This window comes from Aethalodelphis obliquidens, unplaced genomic scaffold (genome assembly GCF_003676395.1).
Source record: "Aethalodelphis obliquidens isolate GAN/ISIS:26980383/991018 unplaced genomic scaffold, ASM367639v1 scaffold43, whole genome shotgun sequence".
Taxonomy (NCBI): domain Eukaryota; kingdom Metazoa; phylum Chordata; class Mammalia; order Artiodactyla; family Delphinidae; genus Aethalodelphis; species Aethalodelphis obliquidens.
The window spans coordinates 17,137,808-17,165,702 of NW_020837987.1; the positions used below are offsets into that span (position 1 = coordinate 17,137,808).

Sequence of the window (27,895 nt, forward strand, 5' to 3'; positions counted from 1 at the left end):
TGGTTTATGTCCCGCTGATGCCTTGCCCCGCCTTCTGGACGCGAGTTTCAAAAAGCACTCAGCAGCCTCAGCTGTGTTTATTGGTACTAGAAAGAGGTTCACTGGAGAGTCAGGGACTTAGCAGTGAATCCCAGGGCTGGAAAAGCATGGAGTCTTCTCCAGTTCGCTTATTTTCCAAATGATGTGGCCGAGGCTTACAAAGGATCTGAGGGCAGGTCTGGGTCTGAAAGTGGGAGGTCACCCTGAGCCAGGCTGGACAGGTCAAAGAGCTCTGTTGGCCGAGCTCAGCGCCACAGCGCGCTGTGCCAGGAAGACTTTATTCTGCGCCTCCTGAGGTAAAGGGTAAAGAGAGGTGGAGATAAGACAGATCTTCTCTCCACCCGTGTCCCTTTCCATATTCCCCAGGACCCCTTCCCAGGGACCGGGCCTGGCTCACCGTCTCTATCTGGCGTTTGAGTTCAGAGATGAGGCGTCCGTATGAGTTAGCCAGGGCCACGGTATACGCCATCAGGATGCTAGAAGAGACAGAATGGAAGCTACTCCCCAAACGCCCTTAGAATATCTTCAACGTAGGGCTCTTTAGTAATCAGGAGTCTGGACCTCCTCCTTCAGACTCAAGAAGTCTAGTATCCCAGCCCCCTCCTTTCCTCAGACCCAAGAGTCTGGGCCCCCAGCCCCCTTCTTTCTTGGAAGCAGGCAGCGAGACCCCAGGTCAGACATTCAAACTCAGACCCAGGAGTCTAGGGCTCTCACCTGGAGATCAGCAGAAGGGGCACAGCAAAAGCCTGGGTCCCCAGGAAGAAGAGAAATTTCTGGGCAGGCTGAGGGAGCTTGCAAATAGACTCGGGGATCTCGGCCCAGATGGACGACTGCCCCCGGAATGGACCACACAGCTTAGAAGGTGGGATCCTGAAGTCAAAGACAGGCAGAGCTCAAGGATGGCCAAAAGTCAGAACCCTGGAGAAAGGAGGAAGGAGGGAGGGAGAGAGAGGCAGGTGCCTCTCACACTTACAGGAAGATGCTATAAAGCACAGGAACGGTGGAGATGGCCAGACCCAGGAGAAGGACCAGGGGGAAGAAGAAGTTCACAGTGGAGGCCCGAAAGGTGCGGGAGGCCGGGGAGCAGGTGGAGAAGAGGGTGATCTGGTGGGGGGGGATGAGGGAATCTGAGCCCCAGACTCTCCTTCTCCACCATCCAGGAGCCCTGGTCCCTGGCCTCTTCTCCTCAGTCAGGATCCAGGAGCCCCAGTTCTTTTCCACTATCAGACACAGGAGTCCGTGTCCCCGCTTCCCTCAGACCTAAAAGTTGGGATGCCCTGGACCCCTCCTTCTCCCACATCCAGGAATCTGTCCTCCAGACCCATCCTCCGTCAGGATCTAGTAGTCCACGACCCTGGCATCCTCCCCCTACAGGACCCAGTAGTCACATCCCTCAGTCCCCTCCTCCCCCCAGGACCCAGACGCCCAAGCCCCAATACCTCCCGCTTCAGACCCAAGGGTGCTCCCCACCCCTCACCTTCTTCAAATAGAAAAGCAGCAGGAACTTGGCCGTGTTGAGCAAAGGCAGTAAAGGGCAGAAAAAACTCCCCACCCAGACCACTGTCTGTGCGTAGATGAGCCCCAGCACTTCGTCAGGCACCTGGAACTCCAGGGTCCCCGCAAAACGACCCAGCGCCCCGGGACAGAGGCCACACAGCAGCCTGAGGGGCGGGGTGAGGCGGGGCCGAATCAGAGGCAGGCCGGCCACGGGTTTCCCCGCCTTCACCGTCCCGCCCACCAATCGGAAGTGAGCATATCTGGGGCTGGGGCGGAGCCTTCAAGGTTCTGGAGGGGGTGTGTCTAGAGGGCGGGGCTTGAGGCGTAGAGGCGATCCTGGCAGTAGGGACAGGGCCGCAGGGAACTGACTACCAAACTCGTGGAGGGGCGGGGTCTGCGGGCAGGGCAGTCAGAGGCAGGGCTAGAAAGGGGCGGGGCGAAAGAGAAAACTGGGTGCTGGGCGGGACCACAGCAAGGGGCGGGACTCTCACTTCCGAGGAAACTGGATGAGCAGCGTGACTGCCAGGCCGGTCAGGAGATCAAACAGCAGGAGTTTGTACATCTCCTGTCCCAGGCGAGTCTCCCAGCACTGAGGAAGGAAGAACGGGTCATAAAGACCTCAGGACCCAGACACCTGTAGACCCGAACGTCTGAGTCTCCAAACTGCAAGCTATGATATTCTATCAATACTTTCTCTGGGGGCCTTTAGTTTTTTTTTAAATCCATACCCCTGTCCTCAAGGGGAAGGTATTCTAGCACCCCAAGCTCCCCTTTCCTCCCAAGCCAGGGGTCCGGACCCACCGGGCTCCTCCTTTCCTTCAAGGACCCAGGAGTCCGTCCCCTCCCCCACCCCTCATCCTCACCGGAAGTTCTTCGTAATTGTAGCCACAGGTTTTGCACTCCTCAGCGTCCGCATCTCCCCCGCAAGTGATCTGATTCCAGAGAGAGATGAGCAGGACCAGCAGGGAGGTCAGGCGGAGAAACACTGTCCTGGCAAGGGGAAGAGAGAGAAAGGGAATCAGCACTGACCAAGTGCCCACCACGTGCCTGGACTCTCCTGTGTGGAGCGTGCTCACAATTCTCCCCATTTCCCAGGTGAAGAAAACTGAGGCTCAGTGACAGGAAGAGTCGGGATTTGAATTCAGATCCCACTGGATCCCATATCCTGACGATTTCAGTCTCTTATTTGCTACAACCAATGTCCCCCGACCAGCCCACCATCATCCCCAGCCCACCCCAGGAGTCCAGAACCTGAGCAGGATAAAAACGATCTGGCGGCTCCTGGTGTAGCCCTCCAGTGGAGCAATGAGCTTGAACACCGGTGGCAGCACGAAGTTGACCCCGGAGATGAAGATGGACGGAAGGTAATCCACCACGAGCTTCAGCAGTGGCATTCCCTGGATAAAAGACATCTCCTAGGAGGGAGGGTGGACCAAGAGAAGAGACTCTGGGGTCCTGCAGGAGCCATGCTTAACGTCCTCCACCAGCCTCTTCCTCCTTCATCACCCTGAAGTCCAAACATAATCCCCCCACACACACCAATCCCTCCTCTCTGAGATTCCAGGAATAGGCCTCAGTCTCCTCCACCCCTGGAAATGTAGGTTCCAGGCCCTTTCCTCCCCCGGGGCCCTCCACACCTGCAGCTCCACAGTGGCCCCTGTGGCCCAGTAGACGCCGTAGAAGGCTGCCCCCAGGAGTGCCAACACCGCCATGTTGAGCAGCAACCGCACCGACCACACCCTGGCTTGTTGGCCCAGCGTCCGCACCGCAGCCTGGCGCCGCACCGCTGCTTCCTCCAGCTCCACCTAAGGCCGGAAGAGACGTCCACTTGGGTTCCATTACCCTAGGTGCAGCCTGTGGTCCAGAGCCCAGGCTCAACGTGAACCGAGGCAGCACCGCCCCTCCAAGAACATCTATAATCCTTATCTCAGCCCATCCAGGGCCCTCCAGGTGACAATTGAGATCTGGCTCCGCCCCCAAGGCCCCACCCAACACGTCCAGCTCCTCCCAGGACCCGCCCAGCACTCATGCCTGGTGCTTTGGAGTTACAGTGCTACTTTATCAAGCCCTTTCTGGCCACACCCTTCTCTTAACTTTGAACCGAGGAGCTTTAGGTACCGCCCCTTTCCTGCTGCTAGCTTTTTCCTGTACCCTTTGACTTCAGGCATCCCTGTAGTGGCCTTGGCCCCTTTCCCCCAAGGCCCGCCTCCTTAGAAGAAAGCTCCGCCCAGCATCTCTCTGGAGGCCCGGTCCCTGGTCTAGGCCCCGCCCATTCTCTCAACCCCGCCCCCTCGGGTGACATTTGGTTGTAGGCCCCCCCACCCCTAAGCGCACCTGCAACTCAAATAGGATGTTGCGCTGGCGCAGCCGCACGTGGACCTCCCCGCTGAGGCCAAAGTCCCAGGCGGAGAACACGCGGTGGCTGTAGCTGGTCACGGCCCCTGACTCAGCCAACAGCGTCTGCTTCAGCCCAGACACCGAGCTAAGAGAGGGGAGATCCGAGAGACGGGGTGTAGCAGGACAGCCACAAGCGGGGGGGTACCCTTCTCCCCTTCTGGGGCAAACAGGGAAAATGAACTCTAAGACCTTGGGCATTTGGAGGCTGCTACCTGGTGGAGACACATACAGTCATTGTCGCCAAAGACCAAGAAAGAGATTGAGAGAGGCCCAGAGGAGGCCAGACACCCAAAAAGATAAGACAGAAACCTAAGAGATAAGGACAGCTCTCCAGAGAGAAGAGAATAGAGACTCTGGGGAGAGAGAGATTTAGAGGGAAGACTGAGACCCCCAAAGGGGGGCAGAGATTTCAAGAAAAGGGGACAGAGACTCAGAGAAAAAGAGATGGAGAAAGGCGGGGGGTGGGGGGCGGGGAGTCCAGAGACTCAGAAAAGGAGGGGGCAGGTAAAGGGACTGGAGAGAGAGGGACAAAGACCCAGGGAGGGGGTAGAAAACCAGAGAAAAGGAGAGAAACAGAAAACTGAGCAGGAAGGCTCCACACCCCCCTTCGCCGCCCCGGCTCTGGCCCCCATAGCCTCTCAAGTGGGCCCAGAGGCCTCCCACCTGCTCTCCCTGCTAACACGTGTGCCCGGTCTCCGCTCCCGAGCTAGTAGAGCCTTCCTTTTACGCGGCTCCGATGGCATTCCCACTTAAAACCTATTCCGCAGCTTCTCTTTGTTTTTCGGCATGTGGAATCTTAGTTCCCTGACCAGGGGTGGAACCCGCACCCCCTGCAGTGGAAGGAAGCGCAGAGTCTTAACCACTGGACCACCAGGGAAGTCACAGCTTCTCTTTGTTCTTGAGTCCTAGGCTCCTTCATAGCATAGCCCCCCTGATCTGGCCCCCACCTACTTCTCCAAGCTCAAATCCTGTCCACCCCCGCAACCTCCTCCTCACCTTTCATTTCCCAACCTCTTTCCACCACAGGGCCTTTGCACTCACAGTCCCCTCTGTCTGCAATGCTGGTGTCTTGGCTGTTCACCTGGCTGGCTCCCTCCCACCATTCCTGTCTTCCTCTACAGGTCACTTCCTCAGAGAGTTCTTTACTGACCACTCCATCTAATGAGGGTCCCCGCCCATTATTCTCTATCACAGGGGGGCAGCAAACTACAGCCCTGGGACCAAATCCTGTTTTTGTAAATACAGTTTGATTGGCACACAGCCACACCCACTCATTTTCCTCCTGTCCACAGCTGCTTTGGCCCAGCAGACTCTAGCTGAGACAGAGACCACATGGCCTGCAAAGATGAAAATATTTCCTACCTTCATTTTTTTATCAGAAACAAAAATTGTGCCGATCCCTGCTCTACCGTATCCACCACTTGTTTTCTATATAGTACAGCTCCCAAACTCAAATTGCTGACTTGCTTATTTAATAGTCTTATCTCGAAATTTATCTCCCCTACTCGACTGTAAGCTGTATAAAGGTAGGGGGACCCCCATCTGGTGTTCCTGGGCCCTGTCACGGTGCCTGGCATTTAGGAAGCACTCCTTTTTTTTTTTTTTTTTTTTGTGGTACGCGGGCCTCTCACTGTTGCAGCCTCTCCCGTTGAGGAGCACAGCCTCCAGAAGCGCAGGCTCAGCGGCCATGGCTCACAGGCCCAGCCGCTCCGCGGCATGTGGGATCTTCCCGGACCGGGGCACGAACCTGTGTCCCCTGCATCGGCAGGCGGACTGTCAACCACTGCGCCACCAGGGAAGCCCCCCCCTTTTTTTTTTTTAAGTTCTTGGTTTCTTTCTTGATCCCAGTCCCTTCCCTTTGGGATCTCCCAGGCTTGCCTGAATGCCAGTGAGTCTCAGGTTTGTAACTTCAGTCCAGACTCCCACGTATGCAACTGCCTACTCAATATTCCCTCATCAGTCCAAAAGGCATCCCAGAATCAACTGGTCCAAAACTGCACCCCGGATATTCCCCAACAAAACCTGTTCTTTCTACAGCCCTCCCCATCTCAACTGACAGCAAACACCTGGAGTCATTCTTAACTTCCATCATTCACCACACCCCACATGCAATTATTAGAGAATCCTGTGGGCTTTCCTCTTAACATATATACAGTCTCCCTTTATATAAAGAACAAACGGGCCAAAGGCAAGCTATAGTGTCAATAGAAACAATGGTGGTTGGGCACGGGGCTGGGGGATGTAGTAAGCTGAAGAGATATTGAGGAGCTTCTGGAAGCTAGTCATGTTCTAGATGTGGATGGGAAATGTACCAAGATCTATACTTTGGTTTGTCCATTTTTCTGTGTGTGTGTGTGTGTGTGTGTGTGTGTGTGTGTGTGTGTGTGTGTGTTGTCATGCCACGCAGCTTTCAGGATCTTAGTTCCCGGACCAGGGATTGAACCCAGGCCCCAGCAGTGAAAGTACAGCATCCTAACCACTGGACCACCAGGGAATTCCCTGTGATTTTTTTATTTTTAATGAGAAATATATATGGTCAACTAATATTTGACAAGGAAGCCCCCACACTCAGTGAGGAAAGGATAGCCTCTTCCATAAATGGTGTTGGGAAAACTGGATATCCACATGCAGAAGACTGACATTAGACCCCAACCTTAAACCAGTCACAAAAATTAACTCTAAACAGATTTAATACTTAAGCATAAGACCTGGAACTGAAAAACTCCTAGAAGAAAACAGAAGAAAATCTCCTTGACGTTGGTCTGAGCAACGTTCTTTTGGACGTGACACCAAAAGCACAAGTAACCAAAGGAAAAATTAATAAATGGGGCCACTAGAAAGCGCATACACAGCAAAAGAAACAATCCGAAAAGGAAGAGGCAACCTACAGAACGAGAGAAAACACTTGCATATCATCCATCTGATAAAGGGTTAATATCTAAACTATAGAAAGAATTCATAGAACTCAATAGCAAAAAAACAAAACACCAACCAACCAACCAGCCCAAACAAGCCCATTAAAAAATGGGCAGAGCAATAGAATAGACATTTTTGCAAAGAAGACAAGCAGATGGCCGACAGGTATATAAAAAGGTGCTCAATGTCACTAATCATCCGGGAAATGCAAATCAAAATCATGAGCTATCACCTCACACCTGTCAGAAAGACTGTCACCGGACTTCCCTGGTGGCGCAGTGGTTAAGAATCCGCCTACCAATTCAGGGGACACGGGTTCGAGCCCTGGTCCAGGAAGATCCCATGGAGCAACTAAGCCTGCGTGCCACAACTGCTGAGCCCATGCGCCACAACTACTGAAGCTTGCATGCCTAGAGCCCGTGCTCCGCAACAAGAGAAGCCACCGCAATGAGAAGCCTGCGCACTGCGATGAAGAGTAGCCCCCGCTCGCCGCAACTAGAGAAAGCCCGCATGCAGCTACGAAGACCCAACGCAGCCAAAAATAAAATATTAATTAATTAAAAAAAAGAAAGAAAGCCTGTCACCAAGAAGGTAAGAGATACAGATGTTGGAGAGGATGTGGAAAAACAGGAACCCTTGTGCCTTGTGCACTGATAACGGGAATGTAAACTGATTCAGACACTAAGGAAAAAACAGTATGGAGTTTCCTCAAAAAAATTAAAAGCAGAACTACCATATGATCCAGCAATCCCACTTCTGGGTATTTATCCAAAGAGAATGAAAACAGGATCTCAAAGTGATATCTGCCCCTGCACGTTCACTGCAGCATCATTCACAGTAGTCAAGATATGGAAACAACCTAAGTGTCTGTCAACAGATGATATATTTTTTATATACACACAATGGAATATTATTCAGCCGTGAAAAAGAAGGAAATCTTGCCATTTGAGACAACAGGGATGGACCTTGAGGGCATTATGCTAAGTGAGATAAGTCAGACAGAGAAAGACAAATACTGTATGAGATATCACTTATATGTGGAACCTAAAAAAGCCAAACACATAGAAACAGATTAGAACAGTAGTTACCAGGGCTGGGGCGGGGGGTGCAGGAACTGGGGAGATGTGGGTCAAAGGGTACCAACATCCAGTTATAAAATGAGTAAGTTCTGGGGATCTAATGTACAATATTCTGCCTGTCGTTAACAGTGCTGCATTATATACTTGAAAGTTGCTAAGAAAGTAGATCTTAAGTGTTCTCACCAAAAAAAGAAATGGTAACTGACTTGATGGAGGTGTTAGCTAACCTATGGTGGTAATCATATTGCAATATATAAAGGCATCGAATCAACACAGTGTACGCCATCAACCTACACAATGTTATGTGTCAATTATATCTCAATAAAGCTGGGGGAAAAAAGAAATTCAACGAAAAAAAAAAAAAAACTAAACTCAAAACTGACCACTTGTCACCACCCTGGTCCAAGCCACCTCTCTTGGTGATTTTTGCAATTGATTGCAATAATCTCGTAACTATTCTACTTGCTGCCGCCTTGCCCTTAAGCTCTCTCCCTCCCTTTTCCTCTCCCCAGCTCCCCTCTCTTCCATAGAGCCACAGATTCTTTTCTTTTAAAACCTAAATCAGATCAGGGTGATCTGCTCAGGCACCTGCAATGAGTCCCATCTCAGAAACAATCCCAATTCTTTACGGAATGTGGGCCCATCCCCTACTGCTCCCCGCTCTCTACTCGCCCCCCGCCTCTCTCTGATCCAGCCCCACAGGCCTCCTTGTGCACCCTGAAACACGCCAGCCCTGCTCCTCCCTTGCTCCAGCTGCACCCTCTGCCTGGAATTCCTTTCCCCAGGTATCTGAGTGACCAAATCCCTCACTTTCTCAATGTCTTTGCTTAAACACCATGTCCTCAATGAAGCTTTCCAGACGCCCTATTAAAACAGCAGCCTAGGGGCTTCCCTAGTGGTGCAGTGGTTAAGAATCCGCCTGCCAATGCAGGGGACACGGGTTCGAGCCCTGGTCCGGGAAGATCCCACATGCTGCGTAGCAACTAAGCCCGTGCGCCACAACTACTGAGCCCACAAGCCACAACTACTGAAGCCCGCGCGCCTAGAGCCCGTGCTCTGCAACAAGAGAAGCACCGCAATGAGAAGCCTGCGCACAACAACAAAGAGTAGCCCCCGCTCGCCGCAGCTAGAGGGAGCCGGCGCGCAGCAACGAAGACCCAACACAGCCAAAAATAAATAAATTAAAAACAACAAAACACACACACACAAACAACAGCCTGGCCTTTTTCTGGTAAGTGGCCTGAGGTGACCTCTAGAAATGGTTCGCTATTCACTTGACCCAGAAAACCCCACAAAATCATGCAAGTCAAGAGGTTCAAATCTTTGTGTTCACTTTAAGAACACTTGTGAAACTGCCCAGGCCATCAAGGGTATGCAGATCCGAAAAGCCGCCAAGTATCTGAAGGATGTCACTTGAAAGGAGCAATGTGGATTTTTTGATGATGCTGATTCACTTTGTTATACAGCAGAAACTAACACAACATGGTAAAGCAATTATACTCCAATAAAGATGTTTAAAGAAAAAAACAGAAAAAGCAGTGTGTGCCATTCCGTCGTTACAATGGTGGAGTTGGTAGGTGTCCCCAGGCCAAACAGCGGAGCTGGACGCAGGGTCGGTGACACAAAAAGAGTGCTGAATTTTCACTGCGCATGCTCAAAAATGCAGAGAGTAATGCTGAGCTTAAGGGCTTAGATGTAGATTCTCTGGTCACTGAGCACATCCAGGTGAACAGAGCCCCCAAGATGCAGCGCAGAACTTACAGAGCTCACGGTCGGCTCAACCCACACATGAGCTCTCCCTGCCACATTGAGATGAACCTTACTGAAAAAGAACAGATTGTTCCTAAACCAGACGAGGAGGCTGCCCAGAAGAAAAACCTGTCCCAGAAGAAACGGACGAAACAAAAACTTATGGCCCGGGAATAAATGCTGCAAAAAATAAACACACAAAAAAGTAAAAACAAAAAGCCCGCAACAGCCTGGGGAGTTCCCTGGCGGTCTAGTGGTTAGGACTCAATACTTTCACTGCTGGGGCCCGGGTTCAATCCCTGGTCAGGGAACTAAGATCCCACAAGCTGTGTGATGCGGGGAAAACAAAACAAAACAAAACAGCAACCTGGCCCAGTATCACTGTCAGTCCCCCTCACCTGCTCTGCCTGTACCCGATCACCCTCTAACAAGCCACGCAATCCACTTATTAGGGCTTATTGCTTATCACTGGTCTCTCCTGTTAAAATGTCAGCTCCCCCAGGACCAGACTGTTGGATTTTTGTTTGTTCGTTCTTTTTTGCCAGCTGCCTAGAACAATGCCCGGCCCATAGTATCTGCTCAATAAATATCTGTTGCATGAGTGAATGAATGACCTCTATTGGTTTAGCATTCTCCCCTCCAGAAAAGATGTAATTAACTTGCTTGCTTAATATCTTACCTTCCCCACTACACTGTAAGTCACAGGAGGGAGAAACCTCTCATCTTTAGCCCTGGCCTGCAGCAATCATGAAGCATTTTAAAATTCGATTGCAACTCAAACGGAGAGAAAGGAACCACAGAGCAAGCCTCGGGATTCTGGAGGAGGGCATCTATCACTGCTACTCCCCTATGGTCTGGGGGGCCTGGGTGTAGGGGTGTCACTGACCGGTGCAGGATGAGCAGCAGGTAGAGGAGGCAAATGGCAAAGGTGGAGCACAGGTAGGTGATGGCCAGGTGTGGGCGGGGCGGGTAGAACCCATAGAAGAGAGGAGACCATTCTAGAAAACCCTGGGGGAGGAAAGGCAGGGCAGGGGTCACCACGGGGCTGGGCAGAGGCAGGGTTCAGGGAGCTGGGCCAGCAGGGTCGGGGGTCCCTGAGGGCACCAAGGCTCAGAGCGGGGGCTTCCCAGGGACCCAGGCACGCACCTCTCCGGAGAGGAAATTGAAGAGATGGGTGGAGAAGGTGACCAGGCTCTGAGAGCCGGGCATGTAGGAGCCGCAGGGTGAGGAGGCGTTAGGGGCAGGGGGACCAGGGGGAGCCCCTTCCAACCAGGTGGGCAGCAGAATCATGCAGGCTGTAAGCACGGAGGCCAGCACGTTGAGAAGCAGCAGGAAGCGCAGCAGGGAGAAGTAGGACTTGGTGCCGGCGCCAAACTGGCCTGCAGGGGGCAGCAGACAGGCCGCGGGCTCCTTTCTGGTCCCAGACCCCTCCTCCCTCAGACCCGGGAGTCCAGCCCCCAGCCCCTCCTCCCTCAGGCCCAGGGGTCCAGCCCCTCCCCCCTCAGGCCCAGGGGTCCAGCCCCCAGACCCCTCCTCCCTCAGACCCAGGGGTCCAGCCCCCAGCCCCTCCTCCCTCAGGCCCAGGGGTCCAGCCCCTCCCCCCTCAGACCCAGGGGTCCAGCCCCCAGCCCCTCCTCCCTCAGACCCGGGAGTTCAGCCCCCAGCCCCTCCCCACTCAGGCCCAGGGGTCCAGGCCCCCAGCCCCTCAGCCCTCAGCCCCAGGAGTCCAGTCCCGTCCCAAGATGCCAGACCAAAGCCCACCGTACCCCCAATCCTCTTCAGCGTCCAATCCCAGGGCTGCACGGAGCGCAGGCCTTCCCGCACCTTCTCCTTGGACCTCCGAAGCAGAAGAGTCCAGTGGGTGGCCCTGGACCCCGAGCCCTGAGCCACTTGGTTCCTGGCAAGGCCCTGTCTGGGAGCGAAACAGAGTCAGACACAGAAAAGGAGGGGCCTAGTGGCCCCAAATGGAAACCACCCACATGTAGAAACAACCCAATCCTTGAACCAGGAAGTTAGTTGAAATATATTCCTAACACGGGATACTCCATAGCAATGAAAAGAAACACACCTAATGCTCGGCATAGGAAGACAGACAGAAAATAGACTGCAGAGTTCGATTTACACAAAGGCACAGAGCAAACACTGTTAAACTCTTCTCTTCAGGGCTGCGCACACAGGTGGCAACGCTACGAAGAAAAGCAAGGAATGATCCTCAGTGAAAGTCTGGGAAGAAGAAAGCGGGGGTGCCCTAGGTGGCGTTTACCTGGACCCTCACTTTGGGAAAACTCTTTAAGTTTTTACATGATGTTTCATGCACTTTTCTGTCAGCAAATACCATCATAAAGTAAAAAATGAAAAAAAAAAGAAGAAAGGTAGGTGTGATACTGTGATTTATAATAAGAAATATATATTTGGTAGTGTATGATGATCTTACATGTGGAATCTAAAAAAACCGAACTCAAAAAAATAAATAAATAAAAATTAAAACAAACAAACCAACCAAACTCAAAAGGGCGTAGGATGGTGTTTACCAGGGGCTGTGGGGGTAGGGTAGGGAAATGGAGACGTTGGTCAAAGAGAACAAACTTCCAGTTATAAGATGAATGAATTCCGGGGATTTAAGGTACAGCATGGTGATTGTAGGTCATAATACTGTGTTGTACACTTGAAGCTTGGAGAGTAGACAGTCAATGTTCTGACCACTGAAAAGAAACAGTAATTATTTGACGTGATGGAGATGTTAGCTAGCACTACTGGGGTAATCATTTTGCAATATATCAATATAAGTACAGGGCTTCCCTGGTGGCACAGAAGACCCCACATGCCGCCGAGCGGCTGGGCCCGTGAGCCGTGGCCGCTGCGCCTGCGCGTCCGGAGCCTGTGCTCCGCAACGGGAGAGGCCACAGCAGTGAGAGGCCCGCGTACCGCAAAAAAAAAAAAAAAAAAAAAAAATCAAATCAACACATTGTACACCTTAAACGTGCACGATGCTGTATGTCAACTGTATCTAAATAAAACTGGAAAAAACTTTTTAAAAAAGAAGTATATATTCGGTCTTTGTCCTGTTTCTGGCATACAGTTCCTAAATCCTTGAATTTCCTAAGTGGTGACAGTGATAAAGGTGCGTTTTTTTATGTTAATGAGGTTATATCTCCAGGTAGATAGCGTCAGAATTGAGTTGAGCTGTTGGACATCAAGCTAGTGTCAGAGCGTTGCTTGGTGTGGGGAAAATTCTCCACATATCGGAATCGGTGTCAGGATTATGTAAGGAAAAGGGTCAGTTTTCAAGGGCTCCCTGAAGAGTCACACAGGACCCCGTTCTCGGAAGGGCGTCCCACTTGCTGTGCTGTTTGAATGCTGTGCTGTTGCCGTCTTAAGATGAGTACTAATTGTGGAACAGGAGACCCAGCATTTTCAGCTTTCACTGGGTACTGTAAATTATGTAGCGGGAGAGAGGCAAGAAAGAAATCAAGGAGTGATAGGCTTTGGAGAGGGGGAGGCAGAGACAGACATAAAGCAGAGAGGAAAAATACCTGACAGTTTCAGACACCCAGAGAGAAATAGAGGCAGACAGCCTTGGAGGGACAGAAGACACAAGAGACGAGAACTTGGGAGAGAGAGAGGAGAAAGAATCCCGGAGGCAGGACTCCTTGGAATCAGAGAAGCACAAACACAGACTGGAGAAAAAGGAACCCAGAGGCAGCTCTGAGAGAGGCAAGGACCGACAGAAGGACAGAGTGAGATGGAGACAGAGCCTCCAACAAGTGGGAGGATGGTCCACACCTGGCTGGGAAGTGGGAGGTGGGCCTCACCTGTGTGCCCGTCTGGCCTGCATGGGCCACGGCAGTTCCCGGGAAGGGCCAGGCTCCTGCAGCTCCTTTTGTGTGGCTTCTGCAACCGACTGGATGCTCCTCTGTCCGTCCTCCTCCTCCTCCAGGGCCCCCCAGGGCAGCACCCCAGGGCCTCGGTACCGAAGGGTAGCAGCACTGGGGAGCTCATTAAGCACAGAGGACAGCGATGGACCTGGGGCAGGAGGACAGGCGGCTGGGAGAGTCCAGGCGTCCAGGCCCCCGGCCCCTCCTCCCTCAGACCCAGGATCCAGACCCCCGGCCCCTCCCCCCTCAGACCCAGGATCCGGGACCCCAGCCCTCCCCCCTCAGACCCAGGATCCGGGCCCCCAGCCCTCCCCCCTCAGACCCAGGGGTCCGGGCCCCCAGCCCTCCCCGCTCAGACCCAGGGCTCCAGGCCCCCAGCCCCTCCCCCGTCAGATCCGGGAGTTTGGAATCCCCGGTCCCAGACACCAGCCCCATAACCCTGCCAGGCACCCAAGTGTGGCCCCTCCAGGCCCCCCCTGCCCCAGGGCTGAGGAGTCCGCTCCTCAACTTCCTTTTCCGTCTAATTCAGGTTGTGATCCTGGCCCCTCCCATTCCTCAGATAGCCTCAGATATTCCAGCCCCTAGCCCTCTCCTCCTCCAAGACTCCGGGTCTCCAGAATCCTCCCCAGGACCCAGAAGTCCCAGCCTCTGGGTCCCCTCTCCCCCAGAGACCCGGGAGCCGAAGCCCCTCCCCCTTCGGCCCTGGGGTCCCAGGAGGCAGACCTCCGTTCTCCGCCTCCCTCAGGACTTCTGCCGACCAGGGGAGTGGGACCTGACCTTCCTCGGGCTCCCCTACCTGTTCTGGTCTCCCGGGGTGCCGGCCATCCCCCAGAGGAGGCCCAGGCCTCCGGTTCCCACATCGGGCTCTCTTCAATGGCCCCAGCCGCGGATGTGTTCCCGTCTCTAGGGCCAGCAGAGCAGGGACTGCCCCAGGTGAGGGAGGAGCCTGAGACAGGGGCATACCTGGCCGCCAGGTGGCCCGGAGGAAATACCCGGCACTTCCCATAAACTATCAGGGCCTCTGCTCCGAAAGGTCTCCTGGGAGCTGAAGTCCACAGATGCCTGCGTGGCTCCCCGGGGCATGGGTGGTAGCACATCACAGAGGGATGCGGTGGTACGAGTCCCCCCACATTGATCACCCACAGACATTCCCGCGTAGAGTCCTTGTGTGACACTTTATTAGGAGAGATTTACACATTCTGAGCCTCTTAGGTCAAAGGATGACAAGAGGGTGACAGGAGCGCTGGGACCCGTAGGTGGCTCAGATGGAACCTGTGAGAACCATAGTCCAAAGGCCTGCACACATGCGCCTCGGCTTCTCCGTTCCAAGAGGGTTATACTCCGTACTGGCCTACCGAGACAAGAACGGAAGCGACCAGAAAGAGGCCCCCCAATCCCAGAGCCTGCCCTGAAGCTCCTAACCCCACGCTGGAGCCAAAGAAGGGAAATTTGCCCAAGAAACCAGGTCGCCCATCGGCCCCTGCTGTTGGGGTAAAACGCAGCTCTCTCTGAATACCTGGCGCTGGGCAGGGACAAAGGGAGATTCTTGTCTGGACCATGTCTTGATTTTTACAGGAGGGAAAACTGATCATCTGGGGCCCTCAGGGCGGAGGCTCTTCCAGGCGCGGTGCTGAGCTGGGGAAGCGGGAATCCTCTCCAGGCCCGCTGCCATATTCAGGACTCTTTCCGGGAAAGGAGACAGCAGCAGGCTTCACAGAATTCCCAGGCCGAAGCTTGGCGGCTGGACCGACGGCAGAGGGAGCGTCGTGACAGCTTACTCCTCCCGAAGCTTTCCTGAGGCAAGGCTGGTGGCGGGGGGCGCGGTCTTCCGCCGACTGGGGCTGCCCCCACCTAGAGCCAGCCCCAGCCCGAGGGCCACCAGGGCCAGGACGTGGATGCAGAAGTAGATGGAGGCCCAGTACCGCAGGGTTTCGCCCAGCGAGAGCAGCACAAAGCCCATGCACATGTAGTCATAGGCCCGCATCTTCAGGAACCAGTGCACCCAGTCCCAGGCTTTCTGGCCCCTGGGGCTGAGCCGCCCCCGAAAGGCCGACTCCAGCCGGCCCTCAGCTGCCAGGCATAGCGGGATGGTCAGGAAGCTCAGGTAGTAGCCAGGGTGCAGGCCGTGCCAGTAGGCGCTCAGTAACATGGTCCAGGCGCTCCTGGGGGAGGGGCTAGGAATCAGGACCCGGAGTGCAGGCCCCCTGCCCCCTTCCCTGAGACCCGGGGGCCCAGGCCCCCAGCCCCTCCTCCCTCAGGCCCGGGACTCTCTACTCGCTCCTCAGAAACCCCCTCCCAACACTACCTTCCCTCAGGACCCAGGAGTCAGGTCCCCAGCCACCTCCTCTTTGAGGATCCAGGAAGATAAATCATGACCCGTGAAGACTCAGAAATCTCCAGCCATGGTCCCTTCTCCTTAAGGGCTCCAAATGCTATCCCCTGAAGACCCACAAATTTAGGCTCTGATCCCCACTTCCACAGAGAACCCACAAATCAGAGCAGGTTTGCCAAGGACTGTGGCCTGAGTTCCTGCCCACGGGCATCAAGTTTTCCCTCTGGTACATCAGGGTGTTAAAACTGCAAAAATAACCTAATGACAGAATGACACTGACCACCCTTTCCGGGGGGGGGGGGGGGGGGGGAGGGCAGAGGGTGTAAGGGTCCATAAAAAGGTTGAATTTTCCCTGTTGCCAACAGGGAAGATCTTTTCCTCCTTCTCTTTTCTTAGGCCATTTCCTTGGAAAACCTGTTTGAGCATCTTTCCGTTATCCTTTGGATACAGATGGAAATCTCTGAAATGGTAAAGTAGGCCTCTAGAAAGTGTTACAGTCAGGAATGCTCTTCTCGAGGGCCTGGGAGCCATCTCTTTGAAGCCTAGGTGTGGAGGGAGATAGAGCCTGTCTCCCTGCAGCTCTGAGGGTTTATCCTAGGTACCAGCTCCGAGCTGTAAACACCTGCTGGTCATAGAGATAGGAGTTTCATTCTTCCTTCAGATAAAGACACTTAACTGGCACGGGTGGCTACCCCAATCACCAGGTGAACTTGGGATGAACGTGAGAGCACGCAAAGCGCTTGTGGAGTCCTCCGACATGAGGACCAGTTACGGTGTCTCTTGAGAACACGCTACGTAAAGGGCTCTAAGTGGCGACGGAGAGGACAAAAAGGGTGAGATTTCCAGACAACTAATAAGGACCTACTGTATAGCATAGGGGATTCTACTCAGTACTCTGTAATGGCCTATTTGGGAAAAGAAGCTAAAAAAAGAGTGGATATATGTGTAACAGATTCACTTTGCGGTACACCTGAAACTAACACAACACTGTAAATCAACTATACCCCAATTAAAAAAAATAAAAATAAAAATAAAATGGATGGATGGATGAACTGTTAAAAAAAAAAAGGCTGAGCTTTTTTGGTAATCTTGGTAATCTCAGCAGTGGGTTACTTGAGCCATGCCTCGAAATCTGGTTTAATGCTTATTCAATAACTGTTGGGTTTTTTTTTTTCCTATTTTTTGGCCACGCCGCGAGACATGCAGGATAATAGTTCCCAGAACAGGGATCGAACCCACGCCCCCAGCAGTGGGAACACGGAGTCTTAACCACTGGAGCGCTGGGGAAGTCCACAAAACTGTTTTCTTTCTTTTCTACCTCTGGTGGAGAGAGAATGCTCTGGGTCGGCAGAACTGAAAGCAGTTGACGGTAGGACACACATCAGCGCAAGCCCGGCATCTGTAACCTCCACGTGTGCACACCTGAGCTCTTGGCCGTTCCGCCACCTACTCTTCTCTCCCTGCTTCGCTGCCCCCCTGCCCCCCACAGTGAACACTCTCCAAAGAATCATCTAGGCTCCCCCTTCCGTCCTCTCTTGAACCCCCTCCAATCCAGCTTTCACTTCAGCCCTCCACTCTCCTCCGGTCAAGGTTGCCGGGGGCTTCCTCCCATCACGCCCCACCCAGTGGTCACACTCGCCTTCAGCGCACTGAAGCTGCTGGCACCTGCAGACGCACAATCCCCTCCTCGTTCCTTCTCTCGGCTTCCTTCTGGGAATGAATACTTTGCCGATTGTCCCCCTACGCCACTGGCTGCATCTGTGCTGGCTCTTCCTCCTGGTCCCTAGTCTACACCAGGGTTTCTCAATCTTGGCACTACAGACACCTGGGGCAGGATCATTTCTCCGGGGGGGGGGGGGGTGGGGGGAGGTAGAGTGCTGTCCTGTGCAGCGCAGAGTGTTTAAGCGCATCTCTGGCCTCCACCCACTAGATGCCAGTAGCACTCCCCATTGTGACAAAAGCGTCTCCAGACATTGCCAGTGCCCCCTGGGGGTGCAGCACAATTGCTCCCCCCCCATGGAGAATCCCCGGTCTAAACGAAGGCGCACTCTGTGCTTCGACCTGAGGCTCAGTCCCAGAGCTTTAAGCATCATCCACACCTGCTGACGCTCACGTGTCCACTTCTTACACCAACCCTTGCATTACGTACCAGAATCACAACTAACTGCCTAGCCAACAACCCCGGCTGGAAATCTAACAGCCACCTCAAAGTCAGGGAGACTAAACCCAAGTCTAGCTTCCTCATCCTACCCACTCCTGAAACTTCCTTCTGCCCAGCTTCCCCTCCTCAGGAAACAGCCCTTCTGTGCCCTACCATCACGCACAACCCATCACCTGGGCATCGGGCTGTTTCCCACCTCCACCTCTCAAATGCATCCACTTCCAGGCCACTGGTCCCTACTCTAGGATACCATCAATGCCCACCGGGCCAGTCCCTGCTTTATCGCCTGATCCCCTCCCCCACCTCAGCCCCTTCCCACACAAGGTCGGAGCAGATCTTTAAATCACAAATCAGATCACACACCCCGGGAAGTCTAGCTCCAGAGGCACCATGACTGACTTCTTCATTGTAAGAACGTGTCATGATGTACCCTGACCTCATCCGGTGACACTCGGCAGGCTGCCTAAGATCAGACCTCGGATCCTGGGTCTCTTCATCTGTAAAATGGGGATGATGAGAGCTCCTACTTCCTAAGGTTGTAAAGATAAGTTTATCTTATCTTTACAGAAAGTCTCCACTCAAGAAATATCAGATGAGCGAAGGAGAATACAAGCTAATCAGGCCTCACATTAAGTGCATTTCACACTTTATCTCACTTATTCCTCACATCAACCTATGAAACAGGTAACAGCCTTACCCCCATTTAAGAGTTGAGGAAACTGGGTTCGGGGGGGATAAATTAGGAGTTTGGGATTAACATATATACGCTACTATATAAAAAATAGATAACCAACCAGGACCTACTGTATAGCACAGGGAACTATACTAAATATTCTGTAGTACCCTATAAGGGAAAAGAATCTGAAAAAGAATAGATAGGCAACCACTGGTGGTCCAGTGATTAGGACTCCGCGCTTTCACTGCCAGGGCAGGGTTCAAATCCTGGTGGGGGAACTAAGATCCCACAAGCTGCTCAGTGAGACCAAAAAAAAAATAAAAGAATTAATATATGTGTGTGTGTGTGTGTGTGTGTGTGTGTGTGTGTGTGTGTATATATATATATATATATATAAAAAACTGAATCACTTTGCTGTACACCTGAAACTAATACATCATTGTAAATCAACTATACTTCAATTTTAAAAAACTGGGGAAAAATGCATATATGGGGAGGGTGGGAGGGAGGCACAAGAGGGAAGAGATATGGGGATATATGTATATGTATAGCTGATTCACTTTGTTATACAGCAGAAACTAACACACCATTGTAAAGCAATTATACTTCAATAAAGATGTTAAGAAAAAAAAAGAAGAGGTAACTTTAAGAGCTAGGGGATTGTTAATTGTGTTTGATTTTGCTTTTGGGAAAGAGATTGCGTTTTCCTCTTTTATTTCTACAGTCCATGTTTGGGTGGGGCCCCTGCTCCCACAGTTTGTTTAAATTTTTATGTTTACTCGCCACAAGTTACATAAAGGTTTACAAAGCAGAGTGATTATTTCAATGGCTTCCTCTTGCAGTATGCTGAAGCAATTTATCTTGCTGGGCTCCAAGTAAATGGCTGTATCTCTTGAGGTTTAGTCAAGGGTAATTAAAGTAAGCATTTGGAATTAAAAAAAAAAATCATGTATGGGAATTTTTGAAATTAAAAAAGTTGAGGAAACAGGGGTCAACTAACTCCTTAAGGTTTCTTAGTAACTAGCAGGGTTAAGATTCCGGAAAGTCTAGCTACTGAGTCCACAGGACTGCGTTTGTGGAGCGGGGCTGACTTTAAGGAGGTAGAAACGGAAGCCCAGAGAGGAGGAAGAATTGACCCCGGAATAACGCAAATCAGAGCCAGAGCAAGGCTCAAGAAACTACAACTCCCATGACCCTCAGGGGTGGAGGCCCAGCGGGGGAAGACGCTGGCGACCCCAGGGGCAGCTGGGAGATGTACTTCTGTGCCGTCCTCCGAGACAGTTGGGCTCACCTGAAGACGTAGGAGCGCGCGGGCGCGCTCTTGTAGATGTACTGCGCCAGCCACCACTGCACCGTCATGTTCCAGTACCGCATGCCATCCCGCACGCGCACGCAGAAGTCTGTGCCATAGCAATCGATGTTGCGGATGGTCTCATAGTCGTACTCCGTGGAAGCCGCTTTCTCCGGACTGGGGGGGTGGGGGGGGAGGATGAGGGTGGGGGACAGACATGCAGCTCAGCCAGGCCCCCTCCTGACTCTGGCTACTGTCCCAGCCCCGATGCTAAGGAGAGGATCCTGGCCAGGCAAAAGTTCTCTGGCTATCACGTTTGCTAGGGCAACAGGGGAGGGTAGCCCAGACTGAGCGTTTTTGGGAAGTGCACAGTTCATCAGCAATAGGGTTCTCCTCTTTGGTAAGGGGGCCTGCAACAGCCAGGAAAAGTCTGGAAGGGCCACGGTTGCTAAGCTATGAGTCCTTAGCAACCTGACCTGCCAATGGTCTCAGATGCTAGGGAAAGGCCATTCCTTAGCAACCAAGCTCAGCATATTCAGAGAAGCCTCCAAGTAGTCCATCCTAAATTGTTGGACACTTCGGTTGTTAGGGAAGCAGCATCCCTAACAATGAGGTGGTCCGTGGTTGCTAGGGAGATGTTTTAGGCCCATCTGACACCTTGATGGTCTCTGTTGCTAGGGAAAGGGCATTCCTTAGCAACAAGGCCTATGATGTTTAGAAAAGCTTCCTGAAGGGGCCTTCTCTGGCTATTGGTCCCCAGGATTGTTCTATAAGGGTCATCTCCAGTAATACAGTGGTTCCTGGGTCACTGGTGCCAATCCCCCCCCAGAAGTGGGGGATATCCTCGGCCCACCTGAACCGTTGGCAGCTTCCGATAATGGAAGGGGGGCATCCATTAGGGGCGGGGCCCAGAACGTTTAGAAAAGCCTTCAATTCCTGCTTGGCATCTTCTGGGGGATACCTTCTCCTATGGCAGTGGCAGGAACTCTGCAGGGGGGCCACCTCCCCTGCAATGGGTGGCACTTTGTGACTACTAGGGGATTGCCCAACCCTTGTAAGAAGGAGTAGCTCAGAATTTACACCAAAGGGCTGCTTTCCCAGCCCCAGCCTGAAAGCTGACCATGACCGCTAGGGACAGAGGGACAGGCCATTCCTGGTTGCTAGGAGTGCCATTTCCCTAGTAACACAGGAGCAACATATCCTTAGCAACAAGGGTCTGTAGTTACTAGCTGTGTGACTTATCTAGTGATGAAGGAGCTAGGGGGCTAGTTTTGCCAACAACAAGGTTAATTGATAGTTACCAGGGGATTTCCTGGGCAACAGCAGGAAGGCGACTTGCAGTTGCTAGGAATGGTGTCCCCTCTGCTAGAGGACAGCAAGGTCAAGGATGCCACTTCCATAGAAAAAGAGGGCAACAGCAGGCTGTTATGTGACGACATCCCATGGGGAGGGGCGTGCTCGCTCCCAGCAACAAAGGGGCAGTTTAGGGATGCCGTTTCCGTAGCAACAAAGAGCAGCTTTCTGGCAGGAAGGGGCAGTGCTGTTGCTAGGGAATGTTCTCCCTAGCAACAAAGGGCTACTCCTCACTGCCCAACGATGGCACCCTGAGCAACCAGGAACTACTGGGTTACTGGGGTGTCGCTTCCACGGCAACAGAGGGACAGCGTGTGATTGCTGTAACACCTTCCTTTTCCTAGCAACAGAGAGCAATTCACCATCCCAAAGGGGGACAAGCGCTAGCAACAGGGGGCAATCCGTACGTATCAGGACTACTGTTTCCTTAGGACAGGGGAAGGCGGGCTGTGGTGGCTGAGGGTGACACTCTGCTGACGACAGGTGGGAGACCTGCCCCCCCTGCTCCCCGCTATCCTCCCTGCTAGGGGCAGGGCCAGCCCGCGGTGATTGGGCCTGCCGGGTCTTGGGACACCTCCCTCCCGCCGCCTGACCTGCTGGGGGGCGGGCATTGGAGGGTGGGGCCGCCCCCGGCCCGGGCTTTGGCGGCCACGGGGTAGGCCCCGAAGCCGGCGGCAATGCAGCCGCACTCGGCGGCAATCCAGGCCACGTAGAAGCGCATGCGGAAGGCGAAGAAGACGGGGATCATGTAGAAGAGGCGGGCGGGCAGCGGGCGGGCGTAGAAGGCGTCCTCACGCACGGCCTCCAGCGGGAACAGGTGGGAGGAGAGCAGGAAGAGCAGGCCGAAGAGCGGGGCCGGCCAGGCGCGCCGCAGCAGGGGCCGCAGGCTGGGCACGGCCCCGGGGAAGGGCTGCTCCAGCCAGTCCAGGTACGTGCGGTAGCGGAAGAACGGGCCTGCGGCGGGAGGCAGGGCAGCTGGTCAGACACGGTACACGTGGGGGGCGGGGAGAGCTCCAGTCTCGGGGCGGGGTTGGGGGACGGGGAAGATGGACCAGAGATTCGGGAGCTGAGGTGGACCAGGGAGAGAGGAAGAAGAGAGAGAAGCAGAGAGGGGAGTGGGGGTATGAAACCCAGAGAGAAAGGGACAAGGAAGCGGAGAAAGGGGAGGACAAGGGACTCGGCAGGAAATAAAGAGGGACAGACACTTATGGAAAGGGACACAGAGCCTGAGAATGAGGGGTATGGAGACACGGAGACAGATGGAGACAGACAGACCGGACCTGGAGGGATGGGGTTGGGGGTGAGCTGGGTATGAAGGAGTGACAGGAAGTGCAGCAGTGCATGTGCAGAGGAAGAGTGGTGTGAGAAGAAATGAGAGGGTGGCAGGGGTGGGACCCTTGGGGGATCTGATGAGGACTTTGAGTTTTGTTCTAAGCGCTAGGAAACCAGTATTGGCTCTCCCACCAGGGAAGTGCTGGATTGTCATTATGCCTTTTCATGAGACCCCTCTGGCCACTGAGCAGGGAGGGGCTGCAGAGGGGCAGTGTTGGAAAAGAGGAGACTGTTCTTGGCCTAGGGAGGGAGCAGACTGGGGTTAACAGAAGTGTTAAACGTCTTACACGTCACAGAAGACCACACACTGTATGATTCCACTTATAAATGTTCAGGATAGGCAGATATATAGAGATAGAAAGTCAATTAGTGGTTTCCAGGGAATGGGGGCAGACGGAGGTTTGAGAGACGACGGCTCTTTGTACAGGGTTTTGACGAAATTACATGGCAGTGATGGTTGCACAACTCTGTGAACAGACTAAAACCCAGCAAGCTGGATGTGGTTACAAGTAGGTGAATGTGGTAATCATAGCTCAATACAGTTGCTATGAAAATGAACACCTTCTAAGAGGTCAACATTAGTGAAAAATATTTTCTGAAACTAAAACTGGGATCATAACCTGTGAATGCTCGTTGCCCAGGCAGCAGAAATGTTAGGGTGATGTAGATCTTTCTCCTTTATCTCCTGTTTGCTCCCCAAAAGTTATAAGGAATCACTGAGGCTGAGAACAGTCTGTCTCTACACTGGAGGGGCCCTGGGACCAGGCGGGAGAGTCAGACATGGACTCGGGCATAGATGCTCACCCTCAGAGCAGCAGATGCTGGAATGGAATGTGGGAACGTGGAACAGGCACCAAACTCCAGGCAGAGGATGGAGACAGAGGGTGAGGAGCTGCGGAGGCAGGCCTGCGGGGCGGGCACGCTCACCTGTCATGATTCCCACGTAGCAGTAGCTGTAGCTGAGCGTCTCCATCAGAGAGGGAACGTCAGGCAGCAGCCCCAGGCTGGGCCCCTTGCTGAAGCCTGAGGCCATTTCCTTCCTCTGGGCCACGTGCAGGTCCTGTACTTCACTGGCCAGACTCACCAGCTGGGAGGAAGGGGTGTAGGGAAGGACAGGTCAGACCCGGGCTTCCTCTCACCCACCTCCCTTTCACTACCTCTCTGAGCAGCCAACAGCTGCTGCAGCCCCGCGCAGATGGGCGCTGAGGCTCTACTCCACGGGCAGCTCTGGGCATCTAGTCGTGAGCAAGGGCTTCTTGGTGACTCTCGCAGGGCTCACTCCTGGACCCCTCTGTCTTTTTTCTCTGAGTTCCATCTTTCTGGGTTCTCCTGCAGTTTGTGACTTCAGATACCACCCACAGTGTAACCCGGTGGGACTTCTCCTCCAAGCCCCAAGCCTGGTCATCAAGCTGCCTCTAGGGAATTCCCTGGCGGTCCAGGGGTTAGGACGCGCGCTTTCACTGCTGGGGCCCAGGTTTGATGATCCCTGGTCGGGGGGAACTAAGATCCCACAAGCCATGTGGCGAGATCAAAAAAAAAAAAAGAAAAAAGCTACCTCTTGTCATTAATACTTGGTATCTTCCAGGCACCTCGAATTGAACACATCCAAGGTAGAACACGGTATTAGCCTCTCCCCAAAGTGGGTCTTCTCCTAGTCTCTGCCATCAGCAAATACCACCACCATCCAATTAATTGCTTAGGCTGGAAACCTTCCTCACTCCCCGAATCGAATCCCTTAAGTCTCTGGAGTCTGTCCCTCTCGCTCTGCCTCCACCACTGGGCTGAATATGTTCGGGCTCCTTCTTCAGATCTGCTCTCTACCCTTCTCCGCACAGACCCCAGGCCAGCTCAACTTCCACAGGCCTGTGTCTCCCAGCTTCCCCCTGGGTTTAGCTGGCACAGAGCCCCAGGCAGAGATGGAGGAAGGCAGGAGTGAGGCTTGGGTTTTTATTCCCTTGTATTGATAAGATCACCTTGGGCTGGCCGTGACCCTTGATAACCTTCTTGAATTGGGGGGGCTCTACCCAAGTCTTTTTCCTTCCCAGCTCCACTACCTGCCCCTCCTCTCGTGCCCTGGGGCCCAGGACCTCTCCCCATCCTGCCCTCAATTTCTCCTAAATGCCGGGCTTCCTGGTGGGGCCCTGACTGACCTCCCCACAGGCCTGCATCAAGCCACCACTGTTTGTCAGCTGGACTTTGATAAAAGAGACCCACGTCACCCCATCTTGCCCTTTCTGCTTCAACTCGCGCAGCATCGGGAGGAAGGATGTTTAAACCTGTGAATCTGGTCACACCACCTCTTCTGGCAACAAATCAAAAAACCTCTGGCAGTGGATCTTGGGCCCTCACAGGAAGAAGTCGGGACCCCTCACCTTAGCCAACGGGGCCCTGCATGGTTTGGCCTGGGCTGCCTGTGCTCTTTCCCGCTCCTGATGGACGGTCCATGTGGCTCGTCCACTGCTGATGGGACTCAGCCTGCCCCCTTCCACACACGCTGGTTCCTATGTCCTGAAAGTCTCTTTCTCCAGCTCCCGCTGGGAACACAGGATGCTGAGGAAACCTCATTCACCACCTCACATGACCGTTCTGTTCACTGATACGTAGCACATAGTAGGAACGCACGACTTTACATTCCCGCCGGGGGTGGGGCCTGGGAATCTGTTTTCACCCATCTTCCCAGGTCATGGAGAGCCGGACGTGGTGTCCTGGTTTTGTGTCCTTAACTAAGTGCTACCTCCCCAGAGCTGGTTGTCCTTTGCAAAATGGCTTGCTACAAAGATGCACTTTAGCTCAGCCACCACTCGGCACCCACAGTTACGTAACTTTGGATACTTCTTTACCTCGGGGAAGAGCTGAGAGGTGAAGCCCCGCCCCCGGCGGGGTGTGTGGGAGAGACCATCCCCCTTCCTCTGCCTCCCACGGGAGTGGCTGGGAGGAGAAGGTAAAGTTGGGGTGGTTAACTGGCATACAGCGAGGGCTGGAGGGGAGTCTGACCTTCAGTGTCAGCAGCAGCTGGACGGCATTGGTGAAGGGTGTGGGAGTGGGCAGGCCCAGCAGGCTGAGCGCTCGGAAGAAGAGCAGATATGAGAAGGTCCAGGCTAGGGCCAGGGCGTGGCAGGAGCTGGGCAAAGGCAAGAGGCGTGCTGTGCTAGGTGCAGGGGTGCAGGACATCTTGCCTCAGCCGCCCCTAGATTCCAGCTACAAGTCCTTCCCCACCTCCCCACCTTCAGAGACAGAAAATGAGGGGCGGGGGGTATGGAATGAGCACGACTGAAACAGCCACACAGAAATGCGCAGCAACAGAGAAGAAAATGAGAAGGGGGTTAAGAGAGGCTTCAGGGTGAAGACCCTTCAATCCTCCATTTTTTTCTGGGAGGGAGGGAGGGAGGGAGGACGAAGGGAGAGGGAGAGAGGGGAGGTGGAGAGAGAAAGAGGGAGGGAGAAACAGAGAGAGAGAGAGACAATACCAATACCAACGGTGGCAGGGCCAGCAGACTAGTAACGTCCTCCTCTCTCCTGAATCCACGACATGGATGTAAAGGACCAGGACAAACACACAGGGACAAAGACCCAGAAAAAGGCAGGAGAGGAAGAAAAACAGACCAGACAAATGACAGAGAATCTAGAGATAAACAAGAGACATCCGGAGATGGAGACAGAGAAAGACCCCAAGGGGAAACAGGTCGCTTCCTCCACCCCCTCCATCTCCCCCTCCTCCCCCCACCAAATCCTCACCAGGGCTGGGCCTGAATGAGCGCCCACGTCCCAAGGATGGTGACCAGAGAATGCAAAGTGTGGGGACCACAGGTGAACAAGGTGAGCCCTAGGCCCACAGCTGCTGCCCCCCATCTCTTCAGCCCAGGTCCTGCAGGGAGAAGGCACAGCATAAGCGTGGAACCTTCCAGGGGTCCCCAGCCCGGGCCCCCCCCCCCGTTTATTTTCCACTGGGGAGGGAACCTGACTCACCAGCCTTCTTAAAGAGGAAGCCGATGGGGATAGAGATAAGAAGAACCACTAGATATGTCCATTCTTCAGGCGACATGTTCTGGGGGAGGGGCAGAGGTTCCCAGTGAGAACCCAGGAGTCCGGGCCCCCAGCCCCCCCCCCTTCGAGGATTCAAGGATCCACCCCCCCCAGTCCCCAGTTGTCGAGGATCAAGGAGTCCTACCCTCAGCTCCTCTCCTCTGACAACACAGGAATCCCGACCTCCAGGCCCTTCCTCCTTCGAGGATACAGGAAGCCACCCACAGAACCCTCTTTTGAGAACGCAGGCCCCCAGCTCTCTTCTCCTTTGAGAACCCAGGAATCCAAACCTCCCGGCCCCCTCCTCCTTCGAGTATCCAGCAATCCAGCTCCTCTCTTCTTATCCCCCAGCCTCTCCCTCTTTGAGAACCCTTCTCTCCAGTCCCCCTGCCCCTCTCCGAGAGGGCCTCAGAGGAGCCCAGGCCTCCAGCCTCCACCTCTTTCGGAGCTCCGGTTCCTTCTCCCATCTGAAACCCAGAGAGCGGGCCCGCTCCCGAGCCCCACTCCCGTTGCGCGCACCAAGCGCGGGGTCAGATCCGCTCCGGGCAAAGCCACAGGCGGTTACGCCACCCGGGAGCTCGGCCGCGCTCCCGGCACCGCCCCCGCACCTCATCAGCCCGCCGATCCGCAGCGACCCCACACTGTCCAGACCCCTCCCGGTCTCCGGGGCGCCTCCGCACTCCGCGCCCACCGCACCCCGGCCCAGGCGTGGCGGACCCACCTGGGCCCGCGGCTCCGCGCCGCCCGCCGGGCAGGAAGCAGCCGAGCAGTCCTGGCCCGCGGGCCACCGCGGGTCCGCCACGCCTACCCCGCCCAGCACGCCTCCGCGTCCCCAGCCTCTTTCGGGGCGCCGGCTGGGCTGCGCGGTCCGGGGCCGGCTGTGCAGCGCCCGGCAGGCTCCGGGCTGAGCAGGGACGGAGCCCGGACTGGGCGCAGGGAGCACGAGTCGGCAGCTGGACACGGACTCGGTTCTACCGAGCTGCGAGCATGCAAAGGGGCGGGGCTTCGGGCTCGGAAAGCGGTGGGGCCAGAAGCTTCGGGCACGGAGGGAAGCGACCGAACCTGGGAAAGAGGCGGGGCCTGGAGCTCAGCGTTCGGAATGAGGTGGAGCCTCCGCTTCAGGTTCCTTGGGACAGAGTCTGGAGGCGGTTTGGAGGCGGGGCCACAAGCTTCGG

At 54.2% G+C, this 27,895-nt stretch overlaps 2 protein-coding genes and 1 pseudogene across 12 annotated transcripts; 1 reads left to right on the forward strand and 2 right to left on the reverse strand.

Moving 5' to 3' along the window:
• Positions 1 to 49: 49 nt before the first annotated feature.
• TMC4 (transmembrane channel like 4) lies at positions 50 to 15,176 on the reverse strand. 3 transcript variants are annotated; one of them, XM_027080322.1, is made up of 15 exons: positions 14,349 to 15,176; positions 13,490 to 13,700; positions 11,444 to 11,589; positions 10,824 to 11,056; positions 10,564 to 10,685; positions 3,871 to 4,018; positions 3,174 to 3,341; positions 2,788 to 2,951; positions 2,400 to 2,526; positions 2,028 to 2,125; positions 1,517 to 1,700; positions 1,013 to 1,143; positions 754 to 909; positions 437 to 515; positions 50 to 330 (listed from the first exon to the last, which is right to left on the reverse strand). In XM_027080322.1, the coding sequence occupies exons 1-15, from the start codon at positions 14,647 to 14,649 to the stop codon at positions 262 to 264; spliced, it is 2,337 nt and encodes a 778-aa protein (XP_026936123.1). In that variant the 5' UTR covers positions 14,650 to 15,176; the 3' UTR covers positions 50 to 261. The 3 variants fall into 3 exon arrangements, with proteins under 3 accessions (XP_026936123.1, XP_026936124.1, XP_026936125.1); XM_027080323.1 differs by lacking the exons at positions 754 to 909; positions 1,013 to 1,143; XM_027080324.1 differs by lacking the exons at positions 50 to 330; positions 437 to 515; positions 1,013 to 1,143 and having other exon boundaries at positions 778 to 909.
• LOC113606229 (60S ribosomal protein L17-like) lies at positions 9,066 to 9,888 on the forward strand (annotated as a pseudogene).
• A 28-nt stretch (positions 15,177 to 15,204) lies between the features above and the next one.
• Positions 15,205 to 27,890, reverse strand: MBOAT7 (membrane bound acylglycerophosphatidylinositol O-acyltransferase MBOAT7). Of its 9 annotated transcripts, none has more exons than XM_027080340.1 (8): positions 27,783 to 27,890; positions 26,664 to 26,742; positions 26,433 to 26,562; positions 25,692 to 25,818; positions 23,625 to 23,784; positions 21,959 to 22,319; positions 20,013 to 20,189; positions 15,205 to 15,714 (listed from the first exon to the last, which is right to left on the reverse strand). In XM_027080340.1, exons 2-8 carry the CDS (start codon positions 26,737 to 26,739, stop codon positions 15,327 to 15,329), a joined length of 1,419 nt encoding a protein of 472 aa, XP_026936141.1. In that variant the 5' UTR covers positions 26,740 to 26,742; positions 27,783 to 27,890; the 3' UTR covers positions 15,205 to 15,326. The 9 variants fall into 9 exon arrangements, with proteins under 9 accessions (XP_026936141.1, XP_026936134.1, XP_026936136.1 ...); XM_027080333.1 differs by lacking the exon at positions 27,783 to 27,890 and adding an exon at positions 27,442 to 27,709; XM_027080335.1 differs by lacking the exon at positions 27,783 to 27,890 and adding an exon at positions 27,329 to 27,415.
• Positions 27,891 to 27,895: the final 5 nt, after the last annotated feature.

Excerpts from the sequence above, each read along its gene's own strand:
- TMC4 (XM_027080322.1), bottom strand. The coding sequence starts at position 14,649 with ATGTGCTACCACCCATGCCCCGGGGAGCCACGCAGGCATCTGTGGACT. Across the intron at positions 4,019-10,563 it reads CTGCTGCTCATCCTGCACCG|CTCGGTGTCTGGGCTGAAGC; the intron begins GTCAGTGACACC and ends CCCCTCTCTTAG. Across the intron at positions 1,144-1,516 it reads TGCTTTTCTATTTGAAGAAG|ATCACCCTCTTCTCCACCTG; the intron begins GTGAGGGGTGGG and ends CCCCCCCACCAG.
- MBOAT7 (XM_027080332.1), bottom strand. The coding sequence starts at position 27,187 with ATGGGAGAAGGAACCGGAGCTCCGAAAGAG. Across the intron at positions 23,785-25,691 it reads AGCTGCTGCTGACACTGAAG|CTGGTGAGTCTGGCCAGTGA; the intron begins GTCAGACTCCCC and ends CCTTCCTCCCAG. Across the intron at positions 15,715-20,012 it reads GCGCGCTCCTACGTCTTCAG|GAGCGCCTGGACCATGTTAC; the intron begins GTGAGCCCAACT and ends CCCCTCCCCCAG.